This window comes from Pyrus communis, chromosome 8 (genome assembly GCF_963583255.1).
Source record: "Pyrus communis chromosome 8, drPyrComm1.1, whole genome shotgun sequence".
NCBI classification, from domain to species: domain Eukaryota; kingdom Viridiplantae; phylum Streptophyta; class Magnoliopsida; order Rosales; family Rosaceae; genus Pyrus; species Pyrus communis.
The window spans coordinates 12,739,054-12,759,998 of NC_084810.1; the positions used below are offsets into that span (position 1 = coordinate 12,739,054).

At 37.5% G+C, this 20,945-nt stretch overlaps 1 protein-coding gene across 1 annotated transcript; it reads right to left on the reverse strand.

The window, feature by feature from the left end:
- Positions 1–7,019: 7,019 nt before the first annotated feature.
- LOC137742399 (ubiquitin carboxyl-terminal hydrolase 8) lies at positions 7,020–20,502 on the reverse strand. Its single transcript, XM_068482257.1, has 13 exons — positions 20,233–20,502; positions 19,712–19,963; positions 18,635–18,776; positions 16,517–16,576; positions 16,346–16,438; positions 15,816–16,160; positions 15,536–15,676; positions 15,274–15,444; positions 14,905–15,162; positions 14,594–14,742; positions 9,843–10,388; positions 8,869–9,142; positions 7,020–7,827 (listed from the first exon to the last, which is right to left on the reverse strand). The coding sequence occupies exons 1-13, from the start codon at positions 20,322–20,324 to the stop codon at positions 7,711–7,713; spliced, it is 2,640 nt and encodes an 879-aa protein (XP_068338358.1). The 5' UTR covers positions 20,325–20,502; the 3' UTR covers positions 7,020–7,710.
- Positions 20,503–20,945: the final 443 nt, after the last annotated feature.

Consider the following 20,945-nt stretch of genomic DNA (forward strand, 5'->3'; position numbering starts at 1 on the left):
GATGTGTGTTTAACTAATCCCATTAAGTTGCTAATTAACCAAGGGGCCATGCACATAAACTGCGGGATGCATGCATATTGCTTTGGTCATGCTGACGTGGTTAACCCTAGCTAGTTCACTCGCCGTTGATGGGTTCTGATTATCATCACCTAGGGTTGATTAGAGGAAGTAAGAATGAGAGACGTGGGGTCGTAAATCGTACAAGCATCATTTAATTTGGTACGTTCTGTTGAAATCCAAGGACGTTGTGGACTGTAACTCGCCTGCAAATATGCCCACTTATTTTTCTGTAGAATGAACAGTATTATGTACGTGGCCCCGTAAAAGTGCCATATACAATTCTAATACCTACAGAGAGAGCGAGAAGAGAGAGAGAGAGAGAGAGAGAGAGAGAGGATTCTGATTGGTTTGTCTATTTGGATTGCGTTAAGAGTACAGAATCTGAAAAGTCAAATCATGTAGTTGGTATTTTGGAATCATGTGTGGGTGAGAGTGAGTGGCTCTCGTCCAGAACGATGAACTGGTGTTGTTGTGGACTGTAACTCGCCTGCAAATATGCCCACTTATTTTTCTGTAGAATGAACAGTATTATGTACGTGGCCCCGTAAAAGTGCCATATACAATTCTAATACCTACAGAGAGAGCGAGAAGAGAGAGAGAGAGAGAGGGGATTCTGATTGGTTTGTCTATTTGGATTGCGTTAAGAGTACAGAATCTGAAAAGTCAAATCATGTAGTTGGTATTTTGGAATCATGTGTGGGTGAGAGTGAGTGGCTCTCGTCCAGAACGATGAACTGGATGGGTGATTTTACTTTACTTTAGTAGCTGTATGAAAACAATGAATGACCGGATCGCGCTGTCGTTATCACTTTTGAAGGGGGGGAACCGCTGCCATAGGAAATGGAAACACCATGTCTCATCCACAAATAACTTGGGGTGTACTCCATTTGTAACATGGTTGAACAAACTATTATAATTCCAATCCTGAAATTTGAAACACCAAAATAATTCTTGATCATGACAAGGTTACGGATGGCCCAAGAAAGAATTATTGTCCTAAAGGACCTTCCAGGACTAATTGAAATACCAAAAGTGATTGATGAGTCGATTTTATACTACATATTTTTCTCCATTTCTGGTATGTTTTGGTGATTATTTTGGTAAGGTTTTGGATGCTTTGCTATGTATTTTTAATGTAGTACATGCGAATCCTTTTTGAGCCAAAAATAGTCAAACGGTAGAGTTTTTCAGAATTTTATCCTGAAGCATCTGATTGTGGTGAATTAATTTATGTCTAGCACGCGGTGCTAGCAGATTATGTTACAAAGCTTATTTGTGACTTTTGAGCTGAAAGATGATGAATTTTGGACTTCAGTTGTACTTGAAACTTGAAAAGGAGGCCCTAATCGGTAATTCAAGTTGTTTTGGGCCTATTTTGGAGTCTTGAAGGTCCAGAAACATGGCTACTTCTCTACTAGGCAGATTTCCTACCCTGATTTGGATTGTGATTCAAAGTTATCTTTTTATTATTTTATTTCCTAGTTTTTAGAAGACCTTTTCTAGGAAGTATTTTATTTTGTAGTAGTACAAAAAAGGCTATTTAGCCATTAGGGTTCTCTACACTACATTGGGACTTTTAACCCACGGGTATTTTCAATCTTTTTCTACTTAATGATATTTTCTTTGGTTTTTATAATGAGTATTCGTAACTAATTATTTTTGCTAGGGCGAGGTCATGAGCCTTAGCTTGAATATGTGATTTTATTAATTTTCTTATGAATGGATGCATGCTTGCTTTGAATTATTAATCACCATGTTAAACTATCTAATTGACTTAGTGATTAATTGGCCACCATCAGGGTAATTAGACAAGTAATTTCATGCAATTTCTGTTGGAACATCATCCTAAAATTGAGGAGGGCTTCTTGTGTGACAACCCGTTCCAAATTTTACGTTTTTATTTTATTTTAAAGCGTGAATTTACGAAATTGCCCTAAAGGCAAGGACTTTGACTTCCGTTGACCATCGACTTGAGAGATGTGTGACTTATTCTTTTAGCATATCCTCGTAGTACTCATTGGTACGAACGTATAGGCGAAAGCTGTTTGCGAGTCCGGATTATAACGGTATAGTTACGGACGTTCGAAATTGGTTATTCAAGTTTTAGTGTTAATTAAATTAAATCCCCAATCAGAAATTGGTTATTCAAGGTGAAGCCCAATCAGAAATGGAGGAAAGAAAGAAAAAAACCTTGACCCCGTTGGACCACCGTAGACGACGAATCGACGTCGGGAAGTTTTAGGCACCCGCCGGCTTTGTGGGAAAAATTGACCATCTTTCGTCCACTTTTGGACTTCGTGGCAGGTATGAAAGTTGCTCCGCTCACTGAGATCTTCATTTCTGTGAAGTTTGAGAATTTTTGGAAATAGTTGGATTTTCCGGCGAGTCGGGGCGGCCGACTACCACCCGCAGCAGCGCGTGGCCAGTGGGCCGCCAATGCTATTTTTAGGCTATGTCGAATGTCTTGAATTCAGTTTTGTCATTTGAATGACGTAGGTTGATCGTTGAAACCTAAATTCGTTACGATACGTTACTTGATAAAAATGGGAATCGATGATCCGACCGTTGGATCGTCACCAAAATTGGATACATTATAATACGTAATATTTAAAGATCATAGGAACTTATGGATTGGGAATCCGACTTACAGATCTTCCTGAATTGGATTTGTAAGTTAGTAAAATAAATGTTCACGGCCACTTGTTTTAGGCAATTGGCGGAGATCTGACCGTTGGATCGTAATGAAATTTTAATATGTTATTCTAGAAACATATTGTGGATTGTTGGGAGTTGCGGATTGGAAATCTGATATGCGGATCTTCCGGGTCAAGTTATACAGGGTTGTAAACCCTACCGTCGATCTTTGATCGATTGTTGACTTGTGGTCAATGGGTCTCAAACTATTTTAAAATGTCGTTGAGGTTGTGTTTTATGTGAATTACGTATTCTACGGATAAGAGTTCTGAGATGTGATTTGATAATTGGTCACAGGGACCGATCATTCAGGACGCCTCGATGCGTGCGCTAGAGAATCATAGCGTGGACTCTTGGTGAGTGGATCTTTTCCTTTTTATCGTACATATTATTGAGAGTTCTATCAACACTTTTAAATTGATTAGGTATATTACCTTCATATAATTATTGTGAATGCTTGAGGTACCTATATGAACTATGAATGGCTTGATCCCTGTTTAGGGTACGTAGGCAGTCTAACGAGACGCTAGATGCAGCCATAAAATATTTGAGTCAAAAACCTTGCTTGGGAAATTGAGTAATGCGAAGGAAATTGGTAAAGGCAAGTTTTAGTTTTGTGAATTAGTTAGTTAAATTAGTGTTAATTGGGTTGTCATGGATAATTATCTTTGAAAATAAGTAGTTCGGGAGTAGGGCGTTATTGATTGTACACTTCACACCGTATTGTTTATAATTGAAAATGCTACGACATGGTTGAGTATTAGATTGCATTATGGTATATCCACATGTATATTACTTGCATATAATTATTGGGAATGCTTTCAAGTGCAAAGGTGAACTCAGGACACCCAGGTAAGTTCAGGTGAGTTTGTAGTATTAGTTGAATCGATTGCATTATAGCATGACTACAGTTATGTGTTAGGCAACTTCGATACTGTCGTACTGGTTGCCATGAGTTGCACATGTTATATTAAGATGCATTGAGAGCTCATAAACCTGCACCCCGGTGTTAGTGCTCCCGCCCATGGCCAGGGCACAGTCCTTCACGTGATGTTCACCTCCCGCACCTTACGCTCACCTTGGATCCAAGGTAGGTGCACAGTCCTGTCGTACAGACCACTTTAGGTGGTTCCGACTCGTAGGTGACCCGCGATTATTCGCACAGTCTTCACGTGATCGTAGCACTTGAGCGTATTTATTTACACCCAGTCCTGTCGTACATACCACTTTAGGTGGTTCCGACTCGTGTGCAGGTATACTTATTGAGCTATTGGCTAGCCAGGATTGATGAGATATGGATAAGTCGTACAGGTCACTATAGGTGACTCCGACTTATATGCTAGCCATGATTGATGAGATATGGATAAGTCGTACAGCTCACTGTAGGTGACTCCGACTTATATGCTAGCCAGGATTGATGAGATATGGATAAGTCGTACAGGTCACTGTAGGTGACTCCGACTTATATGCTAGCCATGATTGACGAGATATGGATAAGTCGTACAGGTCACTATAGGTGACTCCGACTTATATGCTAGCCATGATTGATGAGATATGGATAAGTTGTACATGTCATTTTAGATAACTCTGACTGATATATCACTTTGTATTGATTAAGTTCATTTGGCCTACTTATTAATGTATGGTGGAGTTGATGGCAAACCGTGGTTTTGGTCATTTCTGAGTATGGTTTGGATATATGTATATATGTTGTACTGTCCTATAGAAAACGATAAGGGAATAACAGTGGGGGGTTATTACTGCTAGAAAGGTAATAGTTTTGGGAAGCTTTGTTTTACTGCTTACTCACACTTTCTGTTTTGTACCCCTTCAGGTTTTAACTGCTGAGTTCGTATCGACGAGGATATATAGCTAATCTTAGTATTGGTGGCTACTTTTAAGGGTATGATTCTTACCCACACTACTGTACCTTACTTATGCTCTGACATTGCGTGTGAAATGGGTTCGCTCCCACTCGTAGCGCACTCTGGTATTTAGACACTTTTAGATTCAAATTTATTCACTTTTTATACACTATCACATTTTATGGCTTCGTCACCTTCCAGGTGTCGGCCAGCACAGCTCGATTCAGGGTCCAAGTGGACTTTCTGGGTCGGGGTGTGTCATCTTGTGATTAATAATTGTAATTTCAATTAAGGCAAATATCACGTTCTTAAGGGTTGCATGGTTTTCAAAGGGGTTTTCACAATGTTTAATGAGTCTTGCATGTTTCTAGTTGATCTGAACATCACAAATAGGTTGCATGTTAGATGTACATTTTCACTTGAACATCACAAGGAAGCTATGCATTAGGAAAACCTAACCTTCAAAGCATACACGTGGAAATTCATAAGTAATTGGTAAAATTGCATAGAATTGTTAATGGTGATGGCTAGCCCCTAGTCTTTTCCATAATTGTTTTATTCTAAAAAACGTTTTTCTCTCTTTGCTATTGTTTTGCCCAAATTTCCAGATTTCTTTTATTGTTATTTTAATCTTTTAAATTTCAAAATCTCAATCTATTGCCAAAATATGTTTTAATTAATTAATTAAGTGTTAACTTAATTACAAATTATTCATCCAATCCTTATGGAAAGCGACCTTGCATGAGCGATTATATTACAATTACCTAGTACTCTTACAAGTATTTTAAGTGCTTTTAACCCTATTTGTGCAAGGACTAAAAATCCTATCAGTACCCCTTCGGTGTGATATGTTAAATATAGTAAACCCCTCAAACAATGAATGTAAAGTACTAGAATACCCTTCATTAATTTGCAATGATTATGCTATTATTACCCTTGAGTAGAAGTTCTAACATCTCCACCAACACATGAATAATAGTGGGTATTGAACTTGAAACTGCAAATGTGGATGCAAATTTTGTACACAGTTGATTTGACGAAATTTCACCTATAAAACAAATATTGTTTGTACGCGAGGAGCTGGTTGGCGTGGCGCCTTGGCTAACTTTAGAGTAGGATGGGAAGATTGGTGAGGGTCGCAGGTAGGGCCGATCGGGTCAAGTTGCAGAAATTTTTTTTATTTGAATCTCGTCGTTCTTCTGAACTCAATCCAACATCAATCCATCTCCAATATTGCCATCAAAAAAGCGATATTGGATTAAGTTACGATCTTGTGAGCAACTTCTGAAATTTCTTCATTTCTTTGGTAGGTATTCCGCGATAGCGTCGTCAAATAAAGTGCCAAGTAGCATTGAGGTTGCGTTGTACATGTCGGAAATGTAAAGTCAATGACAAAGTTCTACATAATAATGCAATTGAATCATGCTCATTATGCACATGTGAGATGCATGTTGTACGAAATAAATGAAAAAATGGCGCCCCAACTTGAAAGTAAAAATAAATAAAAAAATGTGAGAGAATTAAAAGGAATAACTTTTTCTTCATGTTTTATCTTTTGCACTCTTGAAACCAAAAATTTATTCATGTCTACCTTTGATACATGTTAAATTTTGAGTTATTCATTCCCGGTGAATACTATAGACCAAATAAAAACCTAAAATTTTTTAGAGAGCCCTTGATATACGTGAAGTTTAGTTTCATTGAAAACCAAACCTATTCATTTGATCTAAAAGACTATTTAACCAAAATGATCTTTGAGATTTGCATAACTCCTTATTTTGATTCCTAATATTTGAAATCAATATAAATAGTTCCTGAAATTGTCCATCACCAATCATTTTGATCATTTGATGAAAAATTATGTTAAGGATCAAAATGACAAAAATACCCTCAATTTAATAAACAATAGGGCAAAATGATTTGACAAAATTTGAGAATATTTTTGTTATTTTATCCTTTTTCGGTGGAGATATTTTAGAGAAAGACCAAAATTGGTTGACATACTCAGTTACCAATTCTATCGATTTCAAATCTCAATGACCAAAATGAGGAGTTACAAAACTTACATACCATTTTGGCTAAAAAAACCAATCCAAAATTACGTTTTTACTTTATTAGCATGTAAAGCCACACAACAGTGTACCCGTGCCGTGTAAGTTATCGAGATTCAAAGATGAGAGATGATGAATGAAACTAAAAAGTTGAAAAATAAAAACATGAAACTCTTCTTTCTTTAATTGAAAAAGTAAAAGAAAATTTTTACCAATAACACAAGAAAAAATCATAACATCCACTTTGATGTGGTGGAAGCCATCAATTCGAGCCTGATTGTCCGTAATCACAATATGAGTTTTTCTATTTTTACTTGCTTCCCCGCCGTGACCGAATGAGAATTAGAAAAAGAGAAATGCAGCACTCTATTAAAAAATCAAATCTGGCTAAATTACAGTTGGAACATTCATCAGATGAACCTTTTTTTGCTTCATGGTAAGGATCATACAGTTCTTTCATGCCCTAAATTCATCACCAACCAATAAAAAATACAGCAAAAAGAATAAAATAAATAGAGGAGCATATCGTTCTTTCGTCCGACTTCAGGCAACTTCACCAGCGCAGTGCGCAGCCGGACAAGTTTCAAGGAAAGTCTTACCGCCACACGACCTTAAGGTCATCGGCAGTGCAGCACCTTGTTCCGGCAGTCCCTGTTTACAAGATGACTGAAATAAAGATCGCCAATCTCATCAGCTATATCTAAAAGAAAAAAATTACACTTTCATAAAGCAGACCCTATCAGAAATCTCTCTACTCCAGGAAGTAAATGTCTCTTCATGGATGGTTATAACTGCATGTAGCATCCTCAGTGCGGTCACTCATCCCTTCATTTTGCTACTATGTTACAATCATCTTCAGCACCGTCCTCTAAGCGTAAGAACTTCCCTCAATTTTATCCATGCTGGAAGTTCTCAATCCGAACTAAACGATGCCAAAGACAAAAGAATGATAATTTTGTGGTTAGTGCGAGGACTGAGGTGAAGGAAAAATATATTCCACCACAGGACTGATCTTGAAAAGGAATTTCAAAGCTCTGATATCACACTTCCACAACTCTTCTGTAGAAAAGAACATAAGCGGATGAAGACTTTATCTTGTCCTGGCTGATAGGGTTAACGTGGCTATCATCAAAGTCATACCACCGATCACCTCCATGCTACATCAGAAAAATAATACAGTTTAAGCGCTCTGTGTCAACCAACATAAGTTAACGTACAGATCCAATCATACCATACAAGAAAAGGGAAATAATATAAATCTAAGACTCAGCTCGAATACAATTTACCCACAATTTCAAGTGCAAAACAATAATTATTGCATGCTTTCAAATCATTCATATAACACGGTAAAGATTCCAATACAATAACTTTGACGATGGGAGATCAGAGAGGTTACATAGGTGTTGAACCCCCAAGTGTATTAATGGCTGCAGAGGGACACAGAAACCTTGCAAACTCCAATCCTGACACTTCATTACTGTGGGGCTACACTCAAAGAGCGGCCACACCCATTGTGAGATGTCTTTTGATAAGCAAGCGCAATTCAGACAATGAGACAACAGGTTGAGGAGAGAGTAGGCTACAAAAGATTGAATCCTAAATTCGTTAATGCACCACGAAAGGAGCACTCTGACAGCAGAGCAAACTAGGACCTAGTTCTAGGAAGTCTAAGCCAGCTAAGGGCTTGCATTGTGCTAAGTGATTGATATTCGACAAAAGGCAGAAGAAAGAGCAAGTTACAAAGGATCTCTTCATATAATGATCAAACTATCACTTCAGGCCTAAAACAAACAGCACCACATTCAATTGATGTCATAGGTGAACATGCATATATAAAAGTAAAAAGGATTTTTCTAATAGTAACCCATTAGTTTGTCATTCGCGCCTAAATAAGCACAAACAGATCACCTTAAAGTTTACACCTCATGTTATGAGAGAAGTTTGAAAGTATTCCTGAAAATCAAGAATATGCATGGGGTCGGGACGGCATATGGATAATAGCATTACTATACCAAGTAAACTAATAATAAGAATTCAAACTAGAAACATTTTTACTTTGTTTCATTTCATAAATTGTTTGAAACTGAGAAGTTATCTAGTTAAGAAAATAACTAAAAATAAAGTGTATGGGAAGTTCATCAGATTAAAGAGTAGAAAAAAGGGAAATGTAACTGAAAGAAGCAAGAAATGCTACTTACGTGGACAAATGCAGTATAATGACCACCTCCCATGCTTCCAAAGTGATTACTAACTGCATACAGCATGTAACGATTACATGACTGACCACTCTTGTGGGCAATGTATGTTGACAAATCAAGATTGTCAATAGGGAAATCAACATAAGTCTCCAGCTTGTTCTTAAAAAAACGGCTATATGAGAACCGCTTTAAATGAATGACCAAGATCTCCGGCAGTCTCCATAGATCTAACTTTTTGCTGGCTTGACAGTGCTTTTTGCAGCCAGGACAATACCTAAAATAGTAATAACAGTATTAACATTAGATAAACCTTCATAACAAGTTCTCACAATGTAATAACTAATAAAAGGTTAATAGGTTGTATAAAACTCCAAATACAATGTTCTACTTCATAACCATGAGAGTATAACATTATCCACTTTCTGAGTGTGTCTATTCCGAAAACTGAGCAACAATAACAAGTAACGCTTGAAAGACCACTACTTTGAGCATTACAAGATCGTTTGCCAACATTCAATGAGTAGATGAAGGTGTTGTGATAACATTAACATGTAGATAGACATAAAACTGCAATTACTCATTTAACAGATGTTAGGAAGAAACTAATTGAAGAATTAAACCGAACAACCATGATGAACAGGTGATGACGTTAAAAGTTTGGAGTTTAGTCAATGACCTTACATGCAACCTGAAATTATGTATTTGCATAAGCAATTAATAAGACTGTTAATCACACAGAAGAGCTTTTAAATCCTAATCCAAAAACAAAAAAATTACGAACTCATACCAAATTTGAGGTCAAAATTACTGCAATGAGTAAAATAAATAACAATTTCACAGAACATACCCAGTTACCAAAAAAGCAAGTGAATACACCTTACATATCTATATTTGAGCTCTTCCAACTCCTAGGTATACACAACACAAAATGCTTTTAAAGCCAAAGTTAAAAAGGCTCAGGTGTACCCACTGACCACATGTCTTCGGGTCCAAGAGGCTCTTCCTTCAAGAATGCTTCAAGGCACTTATACAGAGAAACGGACTCTTGAGGCTTTTTTGCAAAAAGGCCAGTCTTGAAAACCTCTGGTAATGAGCAAAGAAGGCGAGTATCATACTGTTCGATGTACTTTTTTGGCCAACATACAAGGACATTTAACCGCTTGGTTTTTTCCCTCTCTACTATATCATTCATTGCTATCTTTCTATCCTTGGAAATTCCCTTTTCATCTGTTATGTAAAACTGAAATTCAAAATCAAAGGGTGAGCCAGCCTCACTTCCATTACAGGGGTTCACACCCCCGTCTATAACAGGAGGTGTGGAATCCTGTGTTCCAGTGACTTCTTCAAGAGTGGTGCCCTCTGAACCATCAAAACATTCTTGGGAATCTTTTGAGGGTGTGTGAAATGGCTTAAGTAATTTCAGGTATAAGTTGCAGATATCAGATCCAGTAGCAGAATTGGGTAGTCTTGACACAAGAGGAATTCCAAAGCTTGAAGTCAGTTTCCCATCCATGTACTTCCTGACAATATTGAATAAATAAGATGGTTGAGGGCAGGCAATGTCACAAGAACAATAAAATTCTTACAAAACAGGAAATGAAAAATGTGTGTGAGTGTGTGGAAGACTGGGAAAGAGAAGAAAAAGATCATCTCTTTCTTGTGGGGTTAGATGTGAGGGTGCTGTTATTGTAATGATATCTACAATCAAAGAGATCATGAATAATCTGGAAAAGAACAATTATTTCAGTATCAACAACTGTACACAATACCCCAGCATGTCAATGAACAACCAACTTATCAGAAAGCAGATTTATTTGTCTTAACACTTACAACTTATTAGGAGGTCAAAATGCAAGGTGTAAAAGATGAACACACCCCCATATTGCTTCGGCTTAAAATAAATGTTATTTTCTTTTTTGACACTTCTGAATTCACATAAGGATTAGAACCAAACAGTCACTAAATTTTCTGGTCTTCCAGACTAAACACATTCTTCTATGGTGACTCAGCTTGCATATACATATATTCATACGTTTAATTACTTCTCCAAAAGTACAAGAAACTTTTTGTTAGGATTTGGTTTGTCTTTTGTTAAAGTCCTATGTCGTTTAGGATTGTATTACAAAACCCAAAGGTGCACAGATTCTTGTCCTACAAGGATTAGGAAAGAATTAAGTCTTCTTGTTACAATTAGAATAGGAATCCTAGAAGTCAAATTGGAATCGAGTGTACTTTCCTATCCCAAATAGAATAGGAAACCTAATCAGAAAATAGGATGTAAACCGCACCCTATACTTATAAATAGAGGTGTGGGAAAGGCCGAAAAGCAAGTGAGAGAAAACAGAGAGACAACCGAGGGAAGAGAGAGATTAGTTCTAGGGTATACAAAAGTACATATATTATTAATCAAAGAAGTCGTGGTTTCTCAACCCAGAGAAATCACAACTGGACGTAGGCAAAAGTTATGCCGAATCAGTATACATCTTGTGTGTTTCTAGTTATTCTATAGTTTTGCTAAGTTTAGTTGGTGCCGGAAAGATCAAAGAACAAGATCCAGAGGGGTGTCGAACTTATAGAAATTGGTATCAAGAGCTTGGTTCAAGGTGTTCTGTGATGTCAAAAGGAAAGAAGTCCCCAGACCTAGGAAGCCTAAGGCCTGCGTTAAAACCTTTTGATGGAATGGATGACTTCATGGACTAGCAAAGGATGATGAAGAACATACTGATACAGCAGGAGTTGGATGATGCACTCCTCGGTGAGAAGCCTACAACCATGACAGAAGAGACATGGACAAGATTCTGAAGAAGGCCAAGAGCTCCATCGAGATCCATCTAACTAAGGGTTGGTTTGGGATTGTGGAGCTTTTAAAAACAGCAACTTATTAAAATATCTGGAACATCAAATGTGTATGGTAAAACAAAGAAAAAAGAGCTTTTTTAAAAAACTGATGTCAATGACAATAGAGAAGTATTAAAATGTAGAAGCATGGTACCCTGCTTCTAAAAAAAAGTGCTTTTTTTTTTCCAAACCACAGTAATCAGTACCCATTTAATGAAATTTTCAAATAGCCAGTATATCCCACATATTTTACAAAATTACAACCTTTGCCCCTACATTATTGTCTTTGATAATTATCTTATCACATTAAATACCACATCCTTTTCAATAAATTAACATACTCACAACAATTTATATAAAAGTTTACCACACATTCGGACACTATTTTTTTTTTTTTATTTGTCAAAAGCACTTTTACCAAAAAAAAAAAAAAAAAATTACCAATCAACAACTTTATTTTACAGCTGTTTATTCTCACAGCACAGTAGAAGCAGCTTAAAAAAAAACACATCAATACCAAACTAGCCCTAAATCAGTTAGGCCCCACATCACAGAAACGATGGCTGCCAAGGAAGCATGGGACAGGTTAGAGAAAGTTTATATGGGCAAAAGTGTGTCCAATAAACTATTTATCAAGGATTAACTATTGAAGGTTCGATTGGACGAAGGAGGTGATATTGAAGATCACGTATGCAGGTTCCAGAGTTGCATAGCCAATCTTCAGAAGGTCGAAGAAACTTACAAAGATGAGGATATGGCATCATCTTGCTAAGGTCTCTACCCCCGTCTTTCAAGCATTTTCAAACAACTTCAATGTTTGAAAAAGAGTCCCTGCAACTTGAGGACGTACTTCAAACCCTTCAGTCATATGCTAAACCAGATGATATAACTTAAAGCTCTCAAGGCCTTTATCCTAAAGGAAAAGAGATGAGGCGGGAAAAGACAAAGGAAGAGAAGAACAACAATAGGGGTAGCTCAAAATTCAAGAAGAATAAAGAAAAGAAGGAAGACTGCTTCGAATGTGGTTTTGCCAATCATTGGAAGAGGTACTGCAAGATTTGGAAGGGGAAAAAAAACCAAGATGGAAGGCAGCTCAAGTTCAACTAGCGCAGTCACCAAAGAAGAGAGTGACGGGGAGCTTCTTTTGGTAACATCAGGCTCTATGGCTTTCACAAATCAGGTTTTGGAGACTGAATGCACATTCCATATGTGTGCAGTAAGAGAATGGTTCGAGGTCAGCAACAGAGAAGTTTTAATGGGGGATGATTCACCACGTCCAATAGGGGGGATCAACACTGTCAGAATTAGGATGTTATGGAGTGATACGAACTTTGGTGAACGTCATATGTGTTCCTAGACTGAAGAAGAATTTGATATCCTTAGGTACTTTAGACAAGGCCAGCTATGGGTATACTCCTAAAGCACCAAGACTCAAGGTGACCAAAGGATCACTGGTGGTAATGCAGGCTGACTTACAGCACAATAAGTTGTACAAGCTCATCGGGACTATGATAGTTGGGAGAGCAGTTGTTTCCACAAAGCAGAGAACAGAAGACAAGTCATGAACTTTGGCATCACAAGCTAGGGCACATCAGCTAGAAGGGTTTTCAAGAATTGCACAAAAGAGGCTTGCTAGAAGACATGACACTTTGCAATTGCGTTCTCGCGAAGCAAAGAAGGGTATCATTCACAAGTACGAGTGCAGATAACTAAAGAAAGGAGCAGCTCAGCCATATTCACTCCAACGTCTGACACTTTGGGTTTATTTCATGAAGCAGAAATTCAAGGTTTTTACAAAGTTCAAGAAATGGAAGACAAAAACCAAGAATTAAACTAGAAGATCTAGTACGTGAGAAGTGACAACGTAAATGAGTATACAAGCAAGGAGTTTGCCGATTAATGTAAGCAGGAAGGCATCCCGAGGCACTTATCAGTAAAGAAGAATCCCTAACAAAACAGAGCTGCTGAGAGGATGAACAAAACTCTCATGGAAAGAGAGAGAAGCATGCGATTTCATGCAAGATAGCCTGATAGTTTTGGGCAGAGACTGTTAATCATGCAAGTTACTTGATTAACAGGTCATCATCTACAGTTCTTGGTTTTAATAGTGCAGAAGAGGTGTGGTCTGAAAAGCATCAGCATCATGCACCAAGTAGGAATCAGGTGGAGCAAGAAACAGGGTAGATTGAAGGCACTATGATCCGTCAGACATCCTAAGGGGTTTGAACTCTGACCCACAATTCACCTGAATTCCAAAGATGCATAGCACTAGACAAACCCATTTGAAACAAGAAGAAACCAAGGTTTGGGTTTGACCAAGACGAAGTTAATTATGCTCGTAACATTAGTCAAGGAGATTCAACTACTTATCAAGAAGCTATAGCAAGTGATGGGTGTGCGAGATAGTTGGATAAGTGCTATAACAAAAGAAATGGAGTCTGTTTACAAAACTCTGTTTGGGAGTTGGTTCTAAGATTTATCCTAAAAGGGCAAACAGTAAGGACCACGAACTATAACAGGCACTCAGGGATAGCAAACGCCATTCACATCCATGCAATGAATGTAGCTTGGGTTGACAAATACCTAACATCATTGTGATTCTCAAAAGAAATCATATGTAAGCTGTGTGCGCAGGTGAACCTAATAGGCAACTAAGATTTCATACACAAGTTCAGAATATTTATAGTAAGATTATAAAACATGATTTTCCATTTACACAAGTTATCACCCATCCATTTAACTTTATTCACACAGGTTATCACCCATTTCAATTGAGATATAGTATTTCTATATGCAGAAAAAGGAAAGAATTCCTTCACAGCACCCCTTACACCCTAACTCTGTGAAACTTGCATACAAAAATTGCAAAAAATAAGATAAAACTTACTCCTCCATCAGCTGATGCATGAACACAACCAAAGGGATTTGCTCAACATCTTTCATCGACCGATAAGCAACTAGCTTGTCTTGATCCCTAATTAAAGATAATGAATCAGTTGGTTCCTCAAGATAGCGTATAATGCGATTGTTGTATATCTGCACAGAACTATATTGCTTCAGAGATCAATTTATAGACAAAAGGACGTATGTATATATATTGTACATGTGTGTGTGCATGTCTAAATGTAAACATGTATATCATCCAATATCTCTGGCATTCAAGGAACCCCTATCAGATATTCTAACACTAAACAGTACCTCAGCCACCAAAAAGGTTTCATCAATCCCCAATGAGGATGCAACACTTAAACCCTGGATGAGATCTTCTAATTTTCCATGCTTGGGCACAGTAATGGTATATTGAGACGGCTGAGAATATCCATAAGTATTGACCACTGATAAAGTCATTGTCCGCATCATCGTTGAAGGCAATGGTAGCGACAGGTACATAAATGGATCAAATGTAACAGACACCTTTTTGCAAACAGGGCAAACTAATGTTGATTTATATTGACCCTGCAAGGTTCACCATCATGTGCATCACAAAAGTAAGCAATATGCATTCCTGATCAGATTTTAGTTCAGCAAAGAGTGGAAGCAAAAGACAAATCTGAGGAAGATGCTCACTTGGCACACATCAACAATTATAGAGTCATTACGGGCTAAATGATTTCCCCAATATTCATCAGCAACCTCTTCATCTTGTCGGCCATCACCATCCTTGACTTCTACATAAGGCTTGCATTTTACACGATTAAGATCTTCATGAAGTCCATCCAACAAAAAAGCCAGGAGCTCCTATGAAATAATATGGTATGATAAATGAAAACTCCTTATAAATGTTTGAACCCAAAAGAGAGCAATTCTGGAAACAAGAAACGCCACTGACTTGGGAATCATGTTGATTAAATCCATTAAACTGTGCAGCAAATCGAGAAAGTTTTGACTTAAATGGCCTTGGGGCTACTGGAGTTGCTCCAGGAACCCATAACTTCCTTAACAGATCTCCAAAGGCTAAAGCAATCTCCCCCTGACAAAAGAGTGCACAAAGTTAAAAGACTGTAAAGAAACATAGATACACTTGATAACGTGAGGAATATCTCACTAACACATTCATCACCCACCATCAGGTCATGAATATTAAGAAAGTGCAATGAAAGGTGACCTACATTCATGCCCAATGGATTGTCTGGATTTATTTCTCTACCATAATCTCCAAGAAAATAGTCCACAAGCTTTGGGGTGTGCGCTAAACACTGGATGGAACTATTCATGAAACAAGTATTTCCAAGGTTCTGTAATCCTGTCAATCCTAAAGAACCTGTTTCACAAGAGCTTCCCCATAATGAACGGATGAAGTTAGAATTTGTGATTCCCGCAGAACCATTCATCATAACTGAAGCACCACAACAGGAATTTGCGATGGTTGAATGTTGTGTGGCCATCTCATCTTTTTTCCCTTCCCTGCACTTAAAGGAATCTGACAACCCATAAACTTGCAACTCCAACATTATCTGCACGAAATCATACGTACAATTACATCTATCAGATATTGTGCAACAAAATGACAAATTAAAATATGAGAAGACAGCAAGAATAGTACTTAAACTGAGAAACATGAAACAGATTCTGGAGTATAGTGTAGCAAACAATTGATGAGTTTGAATTAACAAATGTATCGCATCAATCTGCCACTTACCTCACCTGACTGTCGTTGAAAGTCTCTTGAAGACTTGGCTCTTTCATTTGCAAAAAATAAGTTTATCTGCCCCGAAAAGTCCCAGATGCGTAACTGGTGCAATAACAGAAGTTAAAAGGCCAGCCACTTTATCCTGATAAAAGAATGCATTAAAATAATGAACTTAATTACCATCTCAGACTCCACACTGAAAATTTTGCAGGCTCTCTTGAAGAACTCAACTGCATTATCCTACAATACAAATGCATACACAACAAAATAGAACATCAAATTAAGATGTGGAAGACAAAGAAATCCCGCAATAATAGGAATCAGCATACATAATTTACGTGTGAAAAATTAGAGCATTTAACCCAAAACCAATTGGCAACGGATGGGAGGCCAAGAACACTTTATTCTACTTTGGAAGGCTTTACATTCCCTATGTGGGATTCTCTCGAGGTGCCCACTCATGTGTGGCATGACTTGAGCAAAACAAGTGGACAAGCTAAATTGGGTGGCGGGGCAAGCAGAAGAAGCCGTAGGGCCTGACACATAGATAGCATCATTTGATACCATGAGAGAATTAAAGCATCAATTCAAAACCGATTGGCAGTGGGTGGAGAGGCTCAGGACATATATATTACTATGCGAAGTGGGAATCTCTCAACGATATGTGATTCTCATAATATGTAGGTTGTTCACCAAAAGAATAAAAAGAAAAATTGTAGCCCAACGAACACATAATTATAAGTACTCTTCCGTCCTTTACTTGTTCACAAAGCAGTGCAAGTCAAAGTCAAACTTGTTTTCGTCAGAAGTTAGAAACACATTGTTGAATAAAAGTTTAAGAGCACATATGTGGTAGTGGGTTCAGCAATAAATCATTTGCAAAACACAAAGATCCAGAGCACAGCCTCTTTAAGCAAAATACACTAGGAATGTTCCAAAATTCAATTTTATCCTTTAAATCAGATTTTCCCTTTCCTAAATTATCCTAATCACCTCAACAGCACAATTTTCCAAATGTATGAAGCAATTAAGTTGTCAAACAAAACTCCTAACCCGGTCCCTCAAAAGGAAAATAAGGGATTAAATAAAAAAGGCAGCCCTAACTTCCACCCACCATTCTAATCACCATACTTACCAAGTATTCTCATCCATCATTAAAATATGAAAAACGACATTACTAAACCACCACTATAAAATACAACCCATTGACTAGAGGCAACTGAGTGCTACAAAGAATTACAAAAACCTACACCACCATTATCCCATCTCACCAGATGATCTTTCTTCACCTCACCCTCACCCCTCCACAACAAAAAATGCATGAACTTATCAATCCTTTTTTGCAGCCTCACTAGGTAAATAAAACAATGAGAAACTAGATGGGTATCTTCCAATTTACTTAACCTTCTCAACCATGGAGTCCTAGAAATAGAATGCTCTAGGATTCTCATTCTCCCAGCTGGAAGATCCAGGTACATTGTTCCGGAACCAAAACACTGCACAGAAACATGCCAACAAAAGAGACTTCTAAGTTCTGCCCATCCACCGAATGAGAAGTAGAGTCACCATCAAACTGTATATCTGAACCATTGTTCCTTCTCCACCCACTGAACATCTTTCCACCAAAAGCAAAAGCTCTAACTACGAGATGATATGGGGGTCTACCACCAAGGTGAATTAGAAGCCTGACAATAAATCACCCTGCCTAATCCCTTCGATCCCATTTTCCCCTAAAATTCAACGAGGACAAGCCCCTTCATCCACAATCTCCATCTAACATCAAGCCCTTTATCCTCCTTAACTGAATACGGGCTACTTATAGGCAACCCGAGAATATAAAAGTAATTAAAATTCTACAATGGAAATTAAATCCCAAAATTCTAATTTTCATCCTCATCTTCATAATATCAACATTTTTTTAGAAGTTAAAAGTTAAAAGAAATTATGGGAAAAATGAAAAGCGTGAAAAAGAGGCATAAAATGAAAGTGGGAGTCCCTCCAAAATGGAAGAAAACTTGATCAGGGTCTTGCATCATAAACTAAGAACATTATTTATACCCTAATACAGCTCGTAAACTGATGTTGCAGGCTTTCCTAGCTACAATGTATGTTTGTGACAATAATTTCATGCTTAAGACATTTCCATAAGACGGCCCACATGCCTCATCGTTCACATAAACCTATCATTAACAGTTCAAACCTTAGTAATCTAAGCATTATGAATCCAGGACCAAAATTAAATAAAATAAAAACCTGAATATCAAAAACAGAAAAAAGACATAAAGTACATATACTGACCTTCTTTGTAACTTTTACTCCCAATGAATTTGTTTCTCGTGAAACAGAAAGTCTGAGTTGTAGCGGATAGACATCGGTCATGTCATCTTCCGCAGCTGAAAAACTCCTACCATCCTTCACTGCAACTTTAGAATCACTATGCCTATGCATACAACAATCATACCAGTGCTAAGATACTTAACAAACTATGTTTATCCACTAAAAACTAATAGCATCCCATGACTTTCAATCTGATGGAAATGCATCATATTTACAGCATTCCATGAGTTCCAAAATACCAAATTGATTCATAAAAAATTACCATAGAAATCTGAGATTCAACAATGTGGTAATTGAAAATACAAATTACAAACAATATTAACTATTATGACTCCCTTGACATTTAGAAGGGGTTTAGACTTTTTGAAATATGCAAAGTTCCATTATACATACCTTGGAGAGCTCAAAAGGTTTGCTCTTCGGTGTAATGCCAGAGCAAGTGTTAATAGTTCTCAAAGTTTAATAGATGGGGATTATTTTCAAACTGCATAATCTGAATGAGGATATTGTTAAAGGAATTAAATTACTACAGTCCGGTCAAAGAACTGTCAATCTTTTTTAAATTTCTTTCTCTTAGAAGATTAGGGTTAAAATTTCAACTGCCTAATCTGGAAGAAGAACCAAAGCAAGGGTAAAAATTTCACCAGTTAAACACGTGAAAAAGGGTCCTTGCAGCATTCATGGGAAATAAACATTAGCAATTCGCATCAATCCATTTCAATATAAATTAAAAAAAAAAAACACCACTTAAATGTGACATAACATTACAGCGCCACAAAAGCATGTGAATGTCACGTAAAATGTACAACAATAATCAACTTTGGGCACAGGACTGTACTGTCAGCTATTCATGCCACCAAAAAGCATTGAAAGCACAAGTGGCAACATCAAACACAGATCATTCTGGGGGCAAACAGACCAGATGCAACTATCGGAATACTTCTTATTACTACCTAGCTCATGTTTCATTCCAATCATATTCACAAGAGCCCATGTAATAAAAATGGCAAAAAAAAAACCTAACTAAAAATCACTCACCATCTGAGTGCCTGAACCCACATTTCTCCGAGCACCAATGCGTAGTCTCGGCCTGAGACACCGACTTCGCCATTTTCACCACTATGTACACTATCATCCTCTCTCCTTAGATTGAACACAAGATCTGAGTTGAAAATGTTATTGATGAGCTTCAAAGGGCCAGCATACGAAGAAGCCTGCAAAGCCACGTACAAAATCCCTCTCTTCCCATCAGAATCGCCCAAAACTGATTCCTGTGCATCTCTCCACCAACTGAAAACCCAATTCACATATGAACATTCCGTGCATAAATCCAATCGCTCCCAAATCTCAATTCAGAGAACTAATAACAAAATTCTAAATTTTAAAATTCAAATTCCTAATCTACCCAAGTATTTCAAATTCCGGAAAATTCCCATACACTAAAAATGCATACAATATTTGGGGGAAAAAACTTGAAAAAGAAATCAGCTTGGATTGGGGAATGCAGTGGCGTGGGAAGTGAAAAACGCAAACAAAATCGAGAGGCAAAAGAGGTAGACCTGTAGGGAACGAAGTAGACTCGCTGGTCGCTGTCCGAGTCGGAACGCTGAGTGGAATCGGAGAGATCTTCAGAGAGAGCAACGCCCTCCATTCACTTTCTATTTGCGTATGTTATGTGTATGGAAAGAGGAGAAGGAGCGAGTTAGGAAGGAGAGAAGGAGCGACTCAGGAACGAGTTCGAAACCGGGTTCGGAAAATGCAGATCATCAGAGAGAGAGAGAGAGAGAGAGTGAGATGGAGAATGGCGGATTTGCAGAGAAACAAACGGAGCTTTTTTCTGTGAAGAGGATTCAATAAGGAGGGAAAATATATATATAATTAGTATGGGTTTTTTAATATATATTTATTTATAGTCTTCTGACGTGGAAAACATGTTACGTTTTTTTTTTTTAAATTATTTTTCTTTTTCCAAAGAAAAATATTATTGGCACTCCAAAAATCTTATTATATACTCCTCACAAGTGTATTTTTCATTTCAAATATAGAAATTTTGGAGTGTAGAATGAGATTTTTTGAAGTACCAATAACAATTTCCTTCCCAAAAATTGGATTTTCCTTTTGAAAATAAATTGTTGACTTTGACCATATGAGAAACATATGTGTAGAGCAAAAAGGAGCATAGCGGAATATCGGAATATCTTCTTTATACAGGAAACTCTCAAGGGAGAGAGATTCTAAGACCATCTTTAACCGAAAATGGCTAAACATAATC

What these genes read in the sequence shown, in the direction of transcription:
- LOC137742399 (XM_068482257.1), bottom strand. Translation starts at nt 20,324, where the DNA reads ATGGAGGGCGTTGCTCTCTCTGAAGATCTCTCCGATTCCACTCAGCGT. An exon ending in ACAATCCATTGGGCATGAAT is followed by an intron (nt 15,677 to 15,815) that starts GTAGGTCACCTT and finishes CTCTTTTGTCAG; the next exon opens with GGGGAGATTGCTTTAGCCTT. An exon ending in TTAATCAACATGATTCCCAA is followed by an intron (nt 15,445 to 15,535) that starts GTCAGTGGCGTT and finishes ATTATTTCATAG; the next exon opens with GAGCTCCTGGCTTTTTTGTT.